Raw genomic sequence first — 15,625 nt, 5'->3', positions numbered from 1 at the left:
AACCAAACTTGATTAAATGTGAACGATATTATTTTACGTGAGAGGATAATTATTCACCCGTTTACTTCCCCTCCAAAAAGAGCCAAGCCAAAATTTTTGCAGAATACTGTTAAAATATTGTTAAAACTTACAAAATACCTGGTTTTGTAACAATACAGAATGTCACAACATGGTACCACTAACTATTAGACAGAAAGTGAAGTCTAACAAAATGTAGACGTTAAGTACTTAAGCTGACTTGACAGTAATTCCATCACTTCAACATCAATTACTACCTACTGGCGTTTTCTGATTAACTGAAAAAATAAAAAGACATTAAAGTTCAGAATTGTCTTCTAGGACTGTAAACACTTGAGAAATCCACATTAAAAATGATATATAAGGTATTCAGAGTTGTATATAAGGTGTAATTCAGAACAGGCAGAGATAAGATGTCATGTTTATCTCTTGAGTCAGTCTTTAAGGCTCTACACAAAACTGATTACCAAAAAGTGCAGAAAATTCAGAAGATTTGCATTTTGCAGACCGAACAAAGTACGTATATGAGAAATTCTCTGGTACATTTTGGGTAGGATGCTCCCATGAAGTAACTGCCTAATAATGCAATTCTGAAGTACAGACCTTTCAGCCTCTCTTTTTCTTGCTCTTGAGAGCTTGCCATTCTAATCCAATACAGAGAAGTTGCTAGCATGCTGCTGTTATGGTAGTAAGACTGTTCCACAAGAAGCATAATGAACTTACTGTAAGCTTATAATCGGTGCCAAGCATGTACTTCTGCTGTTTTCCAGACAGCTCTCTGTTGATATGACTGACAACAAAAAGAGAAGCAGGCAGCCTAATGGACGGGCTGACCAGAACACTGCCCCAGAGTGCTCCATAGAAAACTTCCTTGCCCATTAATAAGGAGAGCTTCACAAGCAAAGCATCTGTTCTGTAAGAAAGTATATCTGACGTGAGAAAAGATTTCTTTTCCTGTAGTTTTATACCATAAAAAGGCAATTATACACAGCTGGTATCATAGGTCACAGAATTCATTTATTTTCTCCCTTTTTGTATTATCAGCATTGTCCCTTTCCACAGAAAAACGGCCAGCATGTGATTGCACAAAGAGCAAACAAAAGAAAAGCAATCAAGCAACAAAAACACAACAAACAATGTCAAAACAACCAAATAAATAAACAATCAAACAACCTTCAGTCCTTTGTCACTGTGCACATTCATTGAAACAGTTTCTCTGCATGCTATGGAGACTTCTCCTGTAATTATGTGCTAACACTAAGCTCTGACCAAACTACTGCAGTAGCTCTAATTGCAAAATATTGACTGTGAGACATGCCTGATGCCGAACTGGAAATACTTTAAGCTGATGGCAGACTGTGAAGGCTGATTTTGTCAGTCTGAGTATTGGAAGATATCCCATATATTCATACTTCAAAATCAACGGGCTCAATTTTTAAGTCTTGAACAAGTCAAAACGTGAGAGAAAATAACACGGTTACTGCACATAGAACGGGAGCACTGAAATTTGTTAAATGGCAATCACACTGGAGATCGTATGACTTCAGGCACATCCTCTGCTTTGGCAACTCTGTCAGTACTGCGGTACAGAAGCCTCACATTAGGAATGCAGAAGTGAGTGAAAAGGGAGAAGTCCAGTACAGAAGAGAGGGGAAAAAAAAAGACAAAAAAAGGACACCAAACCTGATGTTCTTTATCCATTTCCTCATAAAGTACCCTTCAAGACATTTTTTCTGTATGTGCGTGTTTAAACATTAGAAGGAAATAGTATCTACGTCTCTCACAAAGCTGAGTTTAAAATTAATCCAGCACAGCTTCCAACAAGAAATCTTGCCTATCTTTCTTGTACCAGAATCATTGCCATGAGGAATCTAAAGAATGACATCCTTATGTGATTTGTGTATTTCATAAAATGACATTCAATTAAATTTCAGCATAAATCTTTCACAGTGAACTATATGGCCAACTTCTGTCTGTGCAAGGTGAAGACAATGCCATCAAGAACAGGGATAAAAAGGTATAAAAACAGAAGCTGGATCTTGGAAGTAACCTGCAGTTAGCAATAACTCACTAGATAGGCACTAGCTACAGGTAGTTTCAAAATAAGCTGAATCTCATTAAGTGTTGAGATGGATAGAAAATTTAGTTTCAAAGGATTCCTTTACTTCCCAAACTCCCAGCAACTAGTGCTGTTGGAAAGAGGAAAGTTACACATCACTGTGTCTTGTAAACCTGTCTGGAGAAAAACATATCATAAAATCCATCCTTCTGTAGCAGACTGTATGAGGTACACATGTCTACAGATGAGATGCTCTGCAATTGTCAACTGAATACTACCAAGTTGCAAATACTTGTGATCTATTCTTACACGCTTCAGTGACTGATAAGAATTTTCAATCTAACATTTGTTATTAGGAAGAGACTACAACTATTTTATCAACCATATGATATATAGCTTAGCATTCAAAAAAGAACAGTGAGAACAGCCAACATATCCAGACTGTAAATACAGATGGAAATACACTACAAAGGTTAGTGACTGTTTAAGCAAAGAAACATTTGTTTGAAATCTATGGTAGTTGAGCTCTTACAAAACAGTTTTGGTAACTGAAGTAAAACCATTACACAAGTGGGTGCTGAGCTGCTCTTCTTAGCACACTCCCTGATCCTGAATTTTTCGTACCAAATGTCATTGTCATTACTGTCTGAGGCACCAGGGAATGAGTAAGACAGCTCTTCCACAATAGATGTTGAAATGGTTGCCTCTTGCTTCTGCTTTCAGAAACTGAGGCTAAGTATGTGGCATAGAGAGACTGGAAAGAAAAGAGAATTCAGCCACTCTCTTCCGTCACAGTATATATTTAAATAGAATTTCCTTACAGAGCAGCAGTTTGGGAAGACAGGTCAATTATTCAAGGAATTTGGAAGAGCATTTAAAAATGCTTTTTCATCTCTTCTTTCAAAATATCGATTTTCATCCCTCCTTTTTCTCTTCTCCTTTCCTCCTCCTGAGATGAAAATAGACGGGGAAAGGTTTTTCTACTTCAAAGCTATTTATTGCAGCTTTCAGGGAGTCATCATTCTTCCGCCCTTAGAAGCCCTTTAACAAACTTTCTCTTTTCACAGACAGCCACCAGAATTTTCTCCAGAATTCCCTAAGAAAGCAAAATACTGTGTATTACTTTTACATTAATATTAGTTCTCACCTGTCATAGATTTCTGACCCTTCTTCCAATCCAGGCAACAGTCCAATTACAAAGGCTTGAAGACCAGGCAGGAGGGACTTTTGGAGAGGAAGAAAGTATTTCTCGTATAAACCAAGGAGAACAGGCCTCACTGACATTGCTGCATTTGCCAGCAGAGGAAACAAACCAGAGCTTAAAAATAAAAAAGAAAAATTATTAATTAAAGTAGGCCGTGAAATGCAGAAGCTTTTAAAGAGAAGTTTACCTGTACAAGAATAAGTCCTTGGCAAGCCATTTTGTCCCAATTATTTTAAAGATTATTTCATAGGTTTCTAGTGCCTTTAAATGTACTCCACTAGGAAGTGCTGGATGCAAACACTGAGATAATCTTTTACTGATGATCAGACGTCTTGGCAATAGAGAATACTTGAGGTTACTCTGAAGAGCCTGTGGATGAAAACAGGTTAGAATGAATTGAAATACGGTTTATAATATGACTGTATTTTAGAGGTTTCCTACTAGCAAACAGAACTAAATAACGCATTCAAGATTCTTCTCTCACAAACGCAGACTGTTTCACTTCAACAGCAGAGTTCTGCAATTGAGTTTTCATGTGAAATCAGTCATCAGCAGCCTAGGAAAGTCTGGTCTTGCTTTCCATAGAGACTGGAAATAGAAGTCAAATGAGGGGACAGAAACAGTGCACTCTCATCCTATCTCCAAGGGAAGTGGGAATGCAACAAGAGGAGTGTCTCAGCTTTTAAGGACAGGGAATAGTGTAAGAATTAAATAACTATCTTTCCTCATAAATTAACATTGCCCTTATAGCTGACATAAACAAATAATCCTCCCAACAAAATACGTGCATAAAATCTCCGAAGTTACTTGTGAATCTGCATGGCTATATTCAGTATGCTTTAGTAACTATAGCCACTGTATGGATGAATAAGTAAAAGATCTCCAGGATAGGAAACAACTAAGTATTGCACATAGGCTAAGGCTCAGGAAAACCAAACTGCGGTGCCTTTCTTTGGAAACATTACTCTTTTCATTAAAGCACATGAGCATTTCAGCAGAACAAATAAGTATGTTTCTAAAATTGAGAAAGCAACAATTAAAGAAAGATGTTGCAAGTAAATGCCACTTTGGCCTTTAATCACTGAATGTTAACACAAACAAGTGTTTTACTGCAGGTTGTTTTTTGGGATGTTTTCAGGATGAGGCAGATTCTTGACTTTCCCAAAGGCTAAGTCTTGATCTTATCCCGTGTAACCTTTTAAAACTCTATGTTATTCTATTATGCCTGAAAAAAAAAGATTTTAAAAGCCCAGTAGACAAAGGAACTAACTGATGCTTGTCCAGTTCCAAGAAAAACATAGTACAGCAATGATCACAGCATTCACTTCAATGCAGGATCCTGAATACTCACATCAGCATTCAAAAGGGACAAAACTTATCCTATTTCAAAGGTGTCTGCAACATATCATTTAAGACTTCATAGTAGGTGGGCACGAGAAGTTAAAAATCTACTATACTGCATTATTTCTCCTATTTGCTGCCCTGCCTAAGCTGAGACTAGCTGATAGTGAAGTTTCTAGTAAAAAAAACTTCAGTCAAGAAGAAAAAGGCTGTGAGTTCCTAACAACAGTAAACAGAAAGAAACGTCGCATTACTCTGAAATGCATACAGTATAAATGCCATTTGGATCCATTATATTTCCTTTTTCCCTCCCCCATGATGTGATTTACATTCTAATAGGAATTAAAAACTTGAATTGAAAAATACAGAATAATTTCACACAGGAAACTCTAATGGGTCATACTTGCAAAATTAGCTTTTATATTTGAGATAGAAAAAAAATAATCTTTAACATGTTGTTGTCTTGTACCAACTTTGAAGACTGAAAGCTGGAGTTTCACAGAATCACAGAATGGCCTGGGTTGGAAGGGACATCAAGGATCATGAAGCTCCAACCCCTCCCCGCCACAGGCAGGGCCACCAACCTTCACATGTAATGCTAGGCCAGGCTGCCCAGGGCCCCGTCCAACCTGGCCTTGAACACCTCCAGGGATGGGGCATCCACAACCTCTCTGAGCAGCCCATTCCAGCACCTCACCACTCTCATAGTAAAGAACTTCCCCCTGACATCCAACTTCAATCTTCCCTCCTTCAACTTAAAACCATTTCTCCTTGTCCTGCTGTTATCTACCCTTTCAAAGAGTTGACTCCCCTCCTGTTTATTCTGCTTATATTGGTTGGTATATATTTGCCCACACCCTCTGTAAATATAAAAGAAGATGACTGCAAAAAACAACAAAAACCAAAACAACAAAATAAAAATCACCAGTGGTAAATATTTTCTCTCTGAGTTTAGAATCAGATACCATCCTAACATACTACCTGCTTAAATCTTAACATTAACTACATAGAAAACAGCAGGTGGACAACTGTCCTCACAGGCATGGGAACTGACAGAGCTTAATTTGATGGTCTTCAGTTACAACAGGGCTGAAGCCCACCCTGATCTACATTTTCTCCTTTCCTCCAGCTGCCCTTCACGTGAGCACTTATGATAGCAGCAAAGTTATGTTATACACATAAAACATTTTGTAATGCATAAGCTCCTTTGAACACGAGCTATTAAGAGTAGGAGAGAAGACTATCTACTCTTTATAGTGTATACATGTGGCTTTATAGTGTATGCACGTGGCTGAAAACACAAAACAAACACAGGCACACATGTAGGAATATTTCTATTTCCACAGTTACCGGTTTAAGGTCTATGCTGCTTTATACCACCACTAGAGATCAGTATCAATTTGCCATTAAGAAAAGCAAGCAAATCAAGTAAATATTTGCATTCACATAAATAGAATTCCAGAAAACAAAAAAATGCTGCATGTGTATTCAACCAGGAAATCCTATAACTCTTATTTAAGTCAACAGTGGTTGGGAGGAGCGAGGGAGAAGGCCAGCCTGGGAGTCCATTTGCCACTGATTCATTTTCCAGGTGAGTTTGAGAGAAATTCATAACAGAGCTCCAGCTTCCATAAAAACAGCAGCATGAAGTTCAAAGCCGGTAATGAGGAAACTGGGAACTTCAGTTATATCAAAAGGAGACATATCCCCAGTTCCGCACACTGCATTTGAGCACTGGGTGCGGTGAAGTTCCATAAAGCCATTAGAAGGCAGGGCTTCCCTTCTTGGAGATACGCTTGTCTTCAACAGAAGGCAAGTGGTGCTTGTGTTTGTCACTCAGCAAACAGCTGTCATAAAGACAAGGCAGTCACAGTTCTCATACAAACTAACTGGCATCATTAAGGGCTCCGCTGACAAAATCTGTATTTCAGAAGAATCTTCCTCTCCCCTCAAGAACATACTGTTGCATTAAATGTTACTGCTGAAATAAACGCCAGCTGTGCAGCAGCAGTGGTTTTTGTTCTTTCTTTCCCATTTCCTTCTAATCTGTTTGAATTCTGAACAGATTGCTACAAGCATTTTAAATGTGGAACAAGGCAACCCTGCATATGCTGAATTGCCACCTATTTCTAGGTTTAGAAATAAAAAAGGGGGTTGAGGAGAACTTAAAAATTTCTTCTAGCAGAGTGACTTTGCAGAGTTGTGTAAAGTTGTATCCTATTACAGCGTTGGAACAAACTGGCAAAACCTGCAATAGCACCATCACATTTTGGCACTAAGACAATCCTGAATGCAGCAATCTGTACTGAAGATTTGAGAACCTTAGCCACAAAACAGTGTTCTCCAGATAGTGAACGTATGCAAATTTCCAAAAATAATTAAAACATACTTCAAGGCTGTATCCATTAAGAGCAACGAGAATATGGTAATCCCACTTCTTGAAGCATGGAACAGCCCTCTGCCATGGAAGCTCTGCCAATGCTAGCTTTTGTTTTCACTCATACTCACACCTGGTACCTGCAGTTCTGTTCAGAACACTGCAGGGGATTCATCTTACCTAATCTTAGAAGTTTAGGTCATCTAAAAAAACATGAGCAAAACTGTAGTATCTCACCCCAGGATTCCTACAATGCCAGTAAGGAACATAAGCAATTTTAGGACAGGATTCTTCTGACCTACTTTAAATAGCAAGAGGTGAGTCACATCTAACTAACTAACACCTTTAACCTTATTTCTCTCCCAGCTTAAAAGTGATTCAAAGTAAAGATGTCCACACTGAAGACATCAAAAGTTAGATAAGGTTTGTCTCCCTTAATTGACAAAACTGTCTTTTGAGATCTACAATCTGACCACTTTGGCTTATCATCCAGAGTGATGTCAGGCAGTTTCTCTGCTGCTTTTGTGGTTCTACAGGTCATCATGAAACAGAAGTCTGAACCACAGAAGCAACAAAGAAATTGTGAAAAATAACATTCAGCGTAACCTTGGTAGGGATTCAGTATTAGAAAGAAGTATCAGAGCTGTACCTTTTTCACCAGCAGTAAGAGAAACAAGAACTCCAAGGCCACTGGTTTTAGCCATAGGCCAAAGAAATTTGTATCAGCTTCCTCCACCCTTTTTCTCTCATCTTTAAATAGGAGGAGCCCATGCCAATTCCTCCGGCCCCTGTATTGAAAGGGTAATGCCACTGAACTTCCATGGAAATAAGGGCATGGGTATTAACCTGTGAGGCTCAGTAGCACAACTACTGCAAGACCCAGTGCTCTACCTACAGGAGAAAAAGCCTCAGAAAATATTACAAGTATGTAAGCAAGAGCACTCACAATTCAAGTCAACAATATAAAGATCCTTATGAAGCACGTGCTTTGGAAAGATCTCCCAAGCAACACCAAAAGCATGAAACGTCCTTGAAAAACTCCGTGACTCCTTCTCTTTGCTCTCTCTCCCTTTCTCAGCATTTTCATGTTTGCTTAGTAATAGGTATCACTGTTACTGACACTCAGACTCCTAAATATAATTGTGTGCCGTGTGAAATAATATGTATTTTTACAGACATTTCTGTCATTAATCTCCATCCTTCTACCCACTCATTCCCTGCTCATTCATTCATTCTTGGATTATCAGAAACTGTCTGTAGAATAAATTAGGCTCTTTCTGTTAGAGCCATGCCATGAAAAGAGTTCCCCAACAGTATTTTTGTTTTAGGGTATAGAAAAGAACAAGATATCAGAGGAGTTAAGCAAATAGCTACTAGTATCTTATTTCACACTCTTTCTTTTGGTGGCACACTCCCCTGACTTTTCTGTTATCATCCCTATTTTCAGATAACAGACAGAAGCAGATGAACGCTAGGGATGAATACTGTTCTACCAATTCCTATGCTCCTAATACGATTAAGCCCACAAAATACCACAGCAGATGGACTGATGTAACAGCTAAAAGCCTTTCTGTTTGCTTCCCACTATGCTGCTATGTATTTTGGCAATTCTGTACCCTGCACAGGAGTTTCAGACAGGTGTTAGTCAGTTGTGGTGTTTTCACCTAGATCAAGATAAAAGATCAAAGCCAACTTCCTGCCATAGGTATGTAGTCTCATTTCAATTCTGATTTTTCCTTTCAAGAGAAGCATCCTGAAGGCCTTTCATTCTCCTTATGACTGTCCTCAGCAGGAATATAGGAAGAAACAGTGTAGGCAGAAACATGCAACTCCTATTAACAAAGCAATATCCAGCTTCCTTCCGTTGATAAGGAAAGAAGGTGGTTGCCCTTCAGAAAACCTTCCATTTGGATTCTCCTTCCCTTTGAAACCTCTGTAGCATTATGGTTTAGCAACAACAGCAAAGTCACGTGGACACACGTCTGGTGACAACACATTTCCTTATGAATTCTGCAAGAGCTGCCTCCTCCCATCCCTATTTACTCGATGATGCAACTACTCGTGCCCCATGTATACTCAGGAAGAGCACTATGTTAAAATAGACCAAATGGGACACAAATAACATTCTCCTTCTTTCTTGGGCAAGAGGAGAAAACATTTCCTCGGTGTTTTCCCATTTAAGACTTTTTTTTTTAAATATATTTTCCATGGTCACACAAAACACACCACCACCAGCAACAAATCAGTTATTTCCCCAAGTATGAGGACGTGGTCAAGTAAATGCTTTGTTTAAATATAACTTTTTACTCAGTAGTTATAATAGAATCTGCAACCTCTTGTTCTACATACAGCCTTATTCAACTGGTCTAGGTTGAATTTAACCACGACTGGGAGACTGTTTAAAACCAAAATCTAAATTAGACATATCTGTTTAAAGGGAACAAACACCATTTGAAGAAAACCTTTGCTGGTTTTATCAGGATTTCTCATATTCATATAACAGACACTAATTTAGCTGTTTCCATTACCTCTTCCTTTATAAACTAGTATTTTTCAACTGATTTTTAAATTTTTTTAAGCACTGAGTTACAGTGAATAAAAAGATAATAAACAAATGAAAAAACAGCCCCGTGACACTGTACCTTATTGAGTTTGCCAAGGGAAGATATAAGATCTGCCCATTCACTTGATGATTCGAAGTTTCTCAAAGCTTTCTCAATTGCTGAAGAATAATTCCTGTATCTGTAATCACCAAGTAACTCCTGCTCCTCTGGGTCCATCTTCAGTTCTCATAGCAAGGTGAAATTTCCTGGTAAACTAAAATATGTACAGAGTTACAAAGAGATAATCAACAATTAAGCTCCGGCAAACCTAAAATGTTATAAATAACAATAGATACATAGAAACACTGACATCCCAGTAAACTGGTCAGATGATCAAGTTGCAAAATGAAGTTATAAATAATTTTGCAAGGATGACTCCAACTCTCCATCACCTGTTTTAGTGGCTTTGCAGTCAGTTTCCTGTTTATGAAATTGCTGTTGTTGTTGTGTTTGTTTGAATTCCATGCACAAGGATCTGTCACACAGTAAGAAAGGAAACTATAAAGTCTCATTGCAAATAGGCAGAATGCTGACAAGCAGGGAGACACGAGTAGTTTTTGTCATTGTGCAGTGTTCTGAAAGCTTATCTGTAGCAGTGGAACGTGAAACATTTCATATCAAAATATGACTCCTCACAGGAGGCACTTTAATGGGATTCCCAGCCCTTAGCAGAAGGATCCCTCGGAACTCAACATGTCTAATTGGCAGCAGGAAACGCTGACGTAAAAGGCTCAAGGTGTTGTGCAAAAGTGACAAGCCATGCATCCAAGTCTTCCTTTAGTTCACCAGAACGTATTTGTATTTTTTTTGTGGAGTGGAAAAACAAGTTTTCCAGACACGGTTTCCTCACGTTCTGCAATACGTTCAGGCAAAACACAACTAAACCAAAACTGGTTTAGAACAATGGGAAATGGGCTTGGTTGCACCGTGCATGCAAGAAACCTTATCTGCGCTCCTGTACAAGCTATGATAATAGTTTTGCTGGCTAATATCAAAATAAGCACCTAGACACACACTTAGGTTTCAGAACGCCAGGCTTAGGTCAATCCGTGCTGTCTCACCGACACAGGAAAGTGAGTATAGTCCTGTAATAACATTTTATCATGTTTCTGAAAGACGTCTGCATTCAGTTTCCTGCTTGTAAGTCACAAAAATAAGTCAAAGTAGTCTTCTGTGTTCTTAAAACAAACAAAAAAATCACACCAGAAGAAAACGTGATCTGTGTATTATCCTTGAGCAGGAACCAGTAACTACACTGGGAGAGGGTTGTGGTAGCAAACTCACATACAGAAAAATGCAGATGGACCCAGAACTGAGAAACGATTTCAAAGGCACATTTCAGACACTTTTGTGCTCCTTAATAGCAGGGTTCAGCGGGGCTCAGCCACTGCTAACACAATACCTGATGTCGCCCAGCCTAGATACAGCTCTCTAATAAAAACATGCATACTTAAATTATGATCTACCTGCCGGTGTCCCTTTTCATTGCAGGGGAGTTGGACCAGATGACCTTTAAGGGCCCCTTCCAACTCAAACGGGCCTATGATTCCACGATTGATTCTAAGCTCGTGGCAAAGCAATGCGTGCTCTTGTTTGCCTGTTTCTGTAGTATTTTTTACCCACAACAATAAAGATGCAAAAAGCCCCTTTTCCCTCACCTCCTTCAAGTGCCTGAATCATTGGACTGCTCGACCGCATTAGAAGCCGTTCCAACCCCCTGCCGTGAGCAGGGCTGAGCATCCATGCCGGTTAGAGGAAAGCCCGCAACACCGCCAAAATCCACCCCCGGCACCTGACAGCGACCTTCACGTGCTCCTCCCGCAGCCCGCCTCAGGAAGCTCCCCAGCGCCGGGAGGCACCGCACCGCCCGCCGCCCTGCAGGTGACCGCGGCGGGAGCCCCGCGCCGCTCCCTCCCGCCCCCGCGCACCCCCGCGGAGCGCCGGTACCTGACAGCGCCCCGCACACCCGCCGGGCTGCGGCTGTGCTGACGGCGGCAACGTGTCGCGGGGTCGCGGCCCGGCCCGGCTCGCAGTCACTATAGCAACGGGAGGGAGCGAAAAAAAACCGCCCCAACCTGCCACCGAACAGCAGCCCCTCCCGCTCCGGGCGGGCGGCGTTGCAGTCGGCAGCTGGGCGATACCACTGAACGCAGCACGGGGGGAAGAGAGCGGGAGGCGGAGAGCGTCCAGGCGCAACCCAGCTTTGATCCAACCCCTGACTGCCCCGCCCAGCCACGTCCCCTCGCGGCTTCACCCACACGGCAGGCTGCCCGGCTCGGCGGGCGGCACGGCGGCTCACCCACGAAGTCCCCCCGCAGTCCCGCGGGGAGATGGCACGGCCAAGCGCCTCGGCCGGGCTCCGCGCGCCCCCTGGCGGTAAGAGGGCGGCCACCGCCCTTACGGCAGTTCGCCCCATCCCGCAGCCGCGAGGAGCCACCTCCTGGGGGGAGCAGGTGAGAAAACAAACTGATAAGGTACTCACCCATGGTTCTGTGGTAATAGACTCTCAGTTCTGCACGTTCCTGGCAGACCTTCACCGCTCATTATCTCTCTCTGAAGCCTTAGCAGTTACTCACAGGTTTCCATGCAGCCCATGGGGTTACTGCACGTTCCATCCATTTGGGAAGCCAGCATCTGCTGACAGTGTGTGGGTCAGTGTGTGTACATGGAGCACATCAGTAACAGCCGATCAACATGTAACGTGTGCGTGACAAAGGCATGAAGCAGTGACACTAAGCTGAGTGGGGCAGTTGATATGGCAGAAGGAAGGGATGCCATCCAGAGGGACCTGGGCAGGTTTGAGTAGTGGGCCCGTGGGAACATGATGAGGTTCAACAAGACCAAGTGCAAGGTGCTGCACTTGGGTTAGGGCAACCCCCAGTACATGTACAAATACCACCTCATGATGGATATGCAATAATCATAGCTTGGCTTAGGTTGAAAGGGACATCAAAGACCATCAATCTCCAACCTGCTGCCGTGGGCAGGGCTGCCCCCCACCAGCTCAGGCTGCCCAGGGCCCCATCCAACCCAGCCTTGAGTGCCTCTGGGGTATCAAGTCAGCTGCAGCAGAGTCTACTGAAGGGAGAGGCCACAGAAGCATTCAGCCTGGTGGCAAATGTGGATTGGAGATGCACCAAAACCAACCAGCTTCCAGGTCAGTCCACTTCCTTATTTCTGGCATTATTTACTGCTGAAAGTTTAACAAGTTGCTTGTTTTCTCCATATATTATCTGTAGAAGAATCTAAACCAATGCATTCAGAAATAAAACCAGAGGCGCTTCTGCTGTATACCCTCTAAATACTATACAACTCCAATCAAACAAAACAGACCCTGCTATCAGATCTGGGTGTCTCAGAGTGCATCTGAAAATGCAAGGGTAGGATTTTAAGAATGTAGAATAACCGTGACTACATGGAGAGCAAGACCCAAGGACAAGAAGACAGTCCTAGCTGGAAAATGTGAAGTACTCGTCATTAGGATCTAAGTGCTGTGAATGGTTCACCCATACAGTCAAGACTGCCTGTATGTTGGATCATGCTACCACAAGAGTTGGGTTAAATTAAAGTTATCTGTAGACATAAACAAGTGCAAAAAGTTCTTTTCATCTTTTTTCCTGGTAGGAAAACACTGCGTTATTACTAGCACTGTTTATATCCAGCTGATACAGAAGCAGCTACAGCTTCCATTCTCAAAGTGTTGCCACTGCAAACTCAGTGCCTCCACTGAGCTCTCACAATTGTCAGTCCAGTTCCTTTGCTGTTCCTTGTCACCACAGTCACTGCATTGCCAGCCATTTTCTTTGGCTAATAAATTGCAAAGTGCAAATGCTAGTGACATGCTGTAAGAAGAAAAACAGTAATTCACATGGGAAGGTTTTATACAGTAGAACAGATCATTATTTCATCCTTTTCCCAACCTTTAAACTTCATACAATGACCACTCTGCAGGCATGCCAGAATCTGAATGCAACAAAACACTTCAGACGTAACAGACATGGGAGAGAAGCAGGGAAGCAGCCTTAAAAATAAATTATGGTTGAACAATGCAAGCCCTGTCCAAAGACTCAGCCTGCCAGGCACACTGTACAGCTTGTCCTCTCATTCTGCTCTTGGCAAACAGACCTCCTCTGGAAGCCTGCCATGCGCAGTCCCAGCTCTGTTCCCAATATGCAGTCCTCACCCTGCTGTCACAAGGAGATGGGTGTGCATCTCTTGCACGAGCTCCTCCCTGCCTCAGGCTGGTCCTGTGAACAGCCATTTTTTGGCTTCTCCTTTCTCAAGTATGGCACCACTCAACTGAAAGGTTTTAAAAAGATGTGTCCTCCGTTCTTTCAATCTGTATAAGAAGAAACTGTATTATAGTCAACCACTTTGAAAATGGCATTTCTGATGGACTACTACATCGTCTTAAACTTTTCTTCTTAAAAAAGAATAAGAGCTCCAAAAGGGCTTAGCACAAGAATTTGAAACATCTGTAAGATTGTCAAACATTATTTGCTTGACTCGAATGTAAAAAAAAAAAAACAACAACAAAAAAGCACCAACAACCCAGATGCTCAGTTAGACTTGAGGAGCTTTAAGGAGCGTAGAAGAGTAGAGTGTAGGGGGAATGGTTTTAAACTGAGACAGGGGAGGTTTAGGTTGGATATTAGGAGGAAGTTTTTCCACACAGAGGGTGGTGACGCACTGGAACAGGTTGCCCAAGGAGGCTGTGGATGCCCCATCCCTGGAGGCATTCAAGGCCAGGCTGGATGTGGCTCTGGGCAGCCTGGTCTGCTGGTTGGCGACCCTGCACACAGCAGGGGGATTGAAACTCAATGATCATTGCGGTCCTTTTCAACCCAGGCCATTCTATGATTCTGTGATACTATAAGAGACTTAGAAACTGATTTTCACTTACAATGGATATCATTTAGCTGCATTAAACTTACCAGGGATTCTTAGTCTAGTCTTTGTACGAACTTTATGAAAATAGGTGTAGAAGTTTTGGTAAGTGTTCATTTGTAAAGTTCATACACACAACCTAGAAGGACACACAACTTTTGAAATGTAATGTATCAAGAATCAAACTGTGTATGATTCTCCACTGCTCAATTACATCTCTCAACAATTCTGCACAAGATATTACTAAATCAGAACAGCCAAGTTCCCCCCCTCCCCACCTCAGGTACCAGTAACACAGCCAAAGAACATAAGAAAACCACAGTCCTTTCTGTTGCACATCAGAATGTGAGTCAAGTTACTGTACTAGCAGAATGGCCATTGGAGCTATGATGCCGTAGGCAGCCTACGGTTGCTACACAGAATGCATAAGCTTTTTTTTTTTCCCCTTTAAACAGGAATTTTGTAACTGATTTGTTGCCCTTAAGCATCAGGCCTCAGATGTTTTTCTTCATAGAAAATGTATCAGCATGATAATTTGGGGGGCAACGCTCATCCTCTTCAACAAGATCTGGGGCTTAACTCATAGCAATGCTTCCATCTCAATTAAAAAAACCCCAGTAACTACTGTATCTGTAAAAGATTAATACTCCCACCTTTGTTCTGTGCTGTTAAGTGAGTACCAAAACAACACATACCGTGCTCAGTGTCTTGTAACTTAAGACTTCCCTGAACAGAAACTACCAGAGAAAGCCAGTGTAAATCTCAGTTGGCTAAGCCATTTTGCCATTGTCTTGCTGACTCCTGATTAAGAATTAACAGGAGTATTGCATTTTTTTTTTTTCATGACTAAATTAAACTTGCAATTTTCCACAGCTCTTTCAGTCTCTCAGCATTGAAGGGTGACATCCTCCTCCTGCATAGCAGTCCTGCACAGCCCCTGCCCTGCAGGAAACATGGGTCTTTGAGACCCTAGCCATGGCTGTCATGCTACCTGAAACAAGGATGTTACGGAGAAGGTCAAGAGGTGCCTGGCTGTGACCAAAACCCACCTCACTCCTACCAGCAGCAACCAGTTACCTCACCCTACCCCTAGGCTGCCTCGTGGTTCTGGCTTTTAAAGTTATACCATACTGCTA

At 41.8% G+C, this 15,625-nt stretch overlaps 1 protein-coding gene across 1 annotated transcript in view; it reads right to left on the bottom strand.

The window, feature by feature from the left end:
• DOP1B (DOP1 leucine zipper like protein B) overlaps positions 1 to 12,236 on the bottom strand; it is a 48,263-nt gene extending 36,027 nt beyond the window's left edge. The window contains exons 1-5 of the mRNA NM_001389399.2: positions 12,085 to 12,236; positions 9,642 to 9,816; positions 3,469 to 3,650; positions 3,225 to 3,395; positions 742 to 931 (exon numbers count right to left, since the gene is read on the bottom strand). Coding sequence (NP_001376328.2) covers positions 742 to 931; positions 3,225 to 3,395; positions 3,469 to 3,650; positions 9,642 to 9,779 — 681 coding nt within the window. The 5' untranslated portion in view covers positions 9,780 to 9,816; positions 12,085 to 12,236. The remainder of the gene's footprint in view (positions 1 to 741; positions 932 to 3,224; positions 3,396 to 3,468; positions 3,651 to 9,641; positions 9,817 to 12,084) is intronic.
• Positions 12,237 to 15,625: the final 3,389 nt, after the last annotated feature.

This window comes from Gallus gallus, chromosome 1, assembly GCF_016699485.2.
Source record: "Gallus gallus isolate bGalGal1 chromosome 1, bGalGal1.mat.broiler.GRCg7b, whole genome shotgun sequence".
NCBI classification, from domain to species: domain Eukaryota; kingdom Metazoa; phylum Chordata; class Aves; order Galliformes; family Phasianidae; genus Gallus; species Gallus gallus.
Note: the sequence above shows the minus strand (reverse complement) of the source record. Positions and strands in the feature narration are given on the sequence as shown.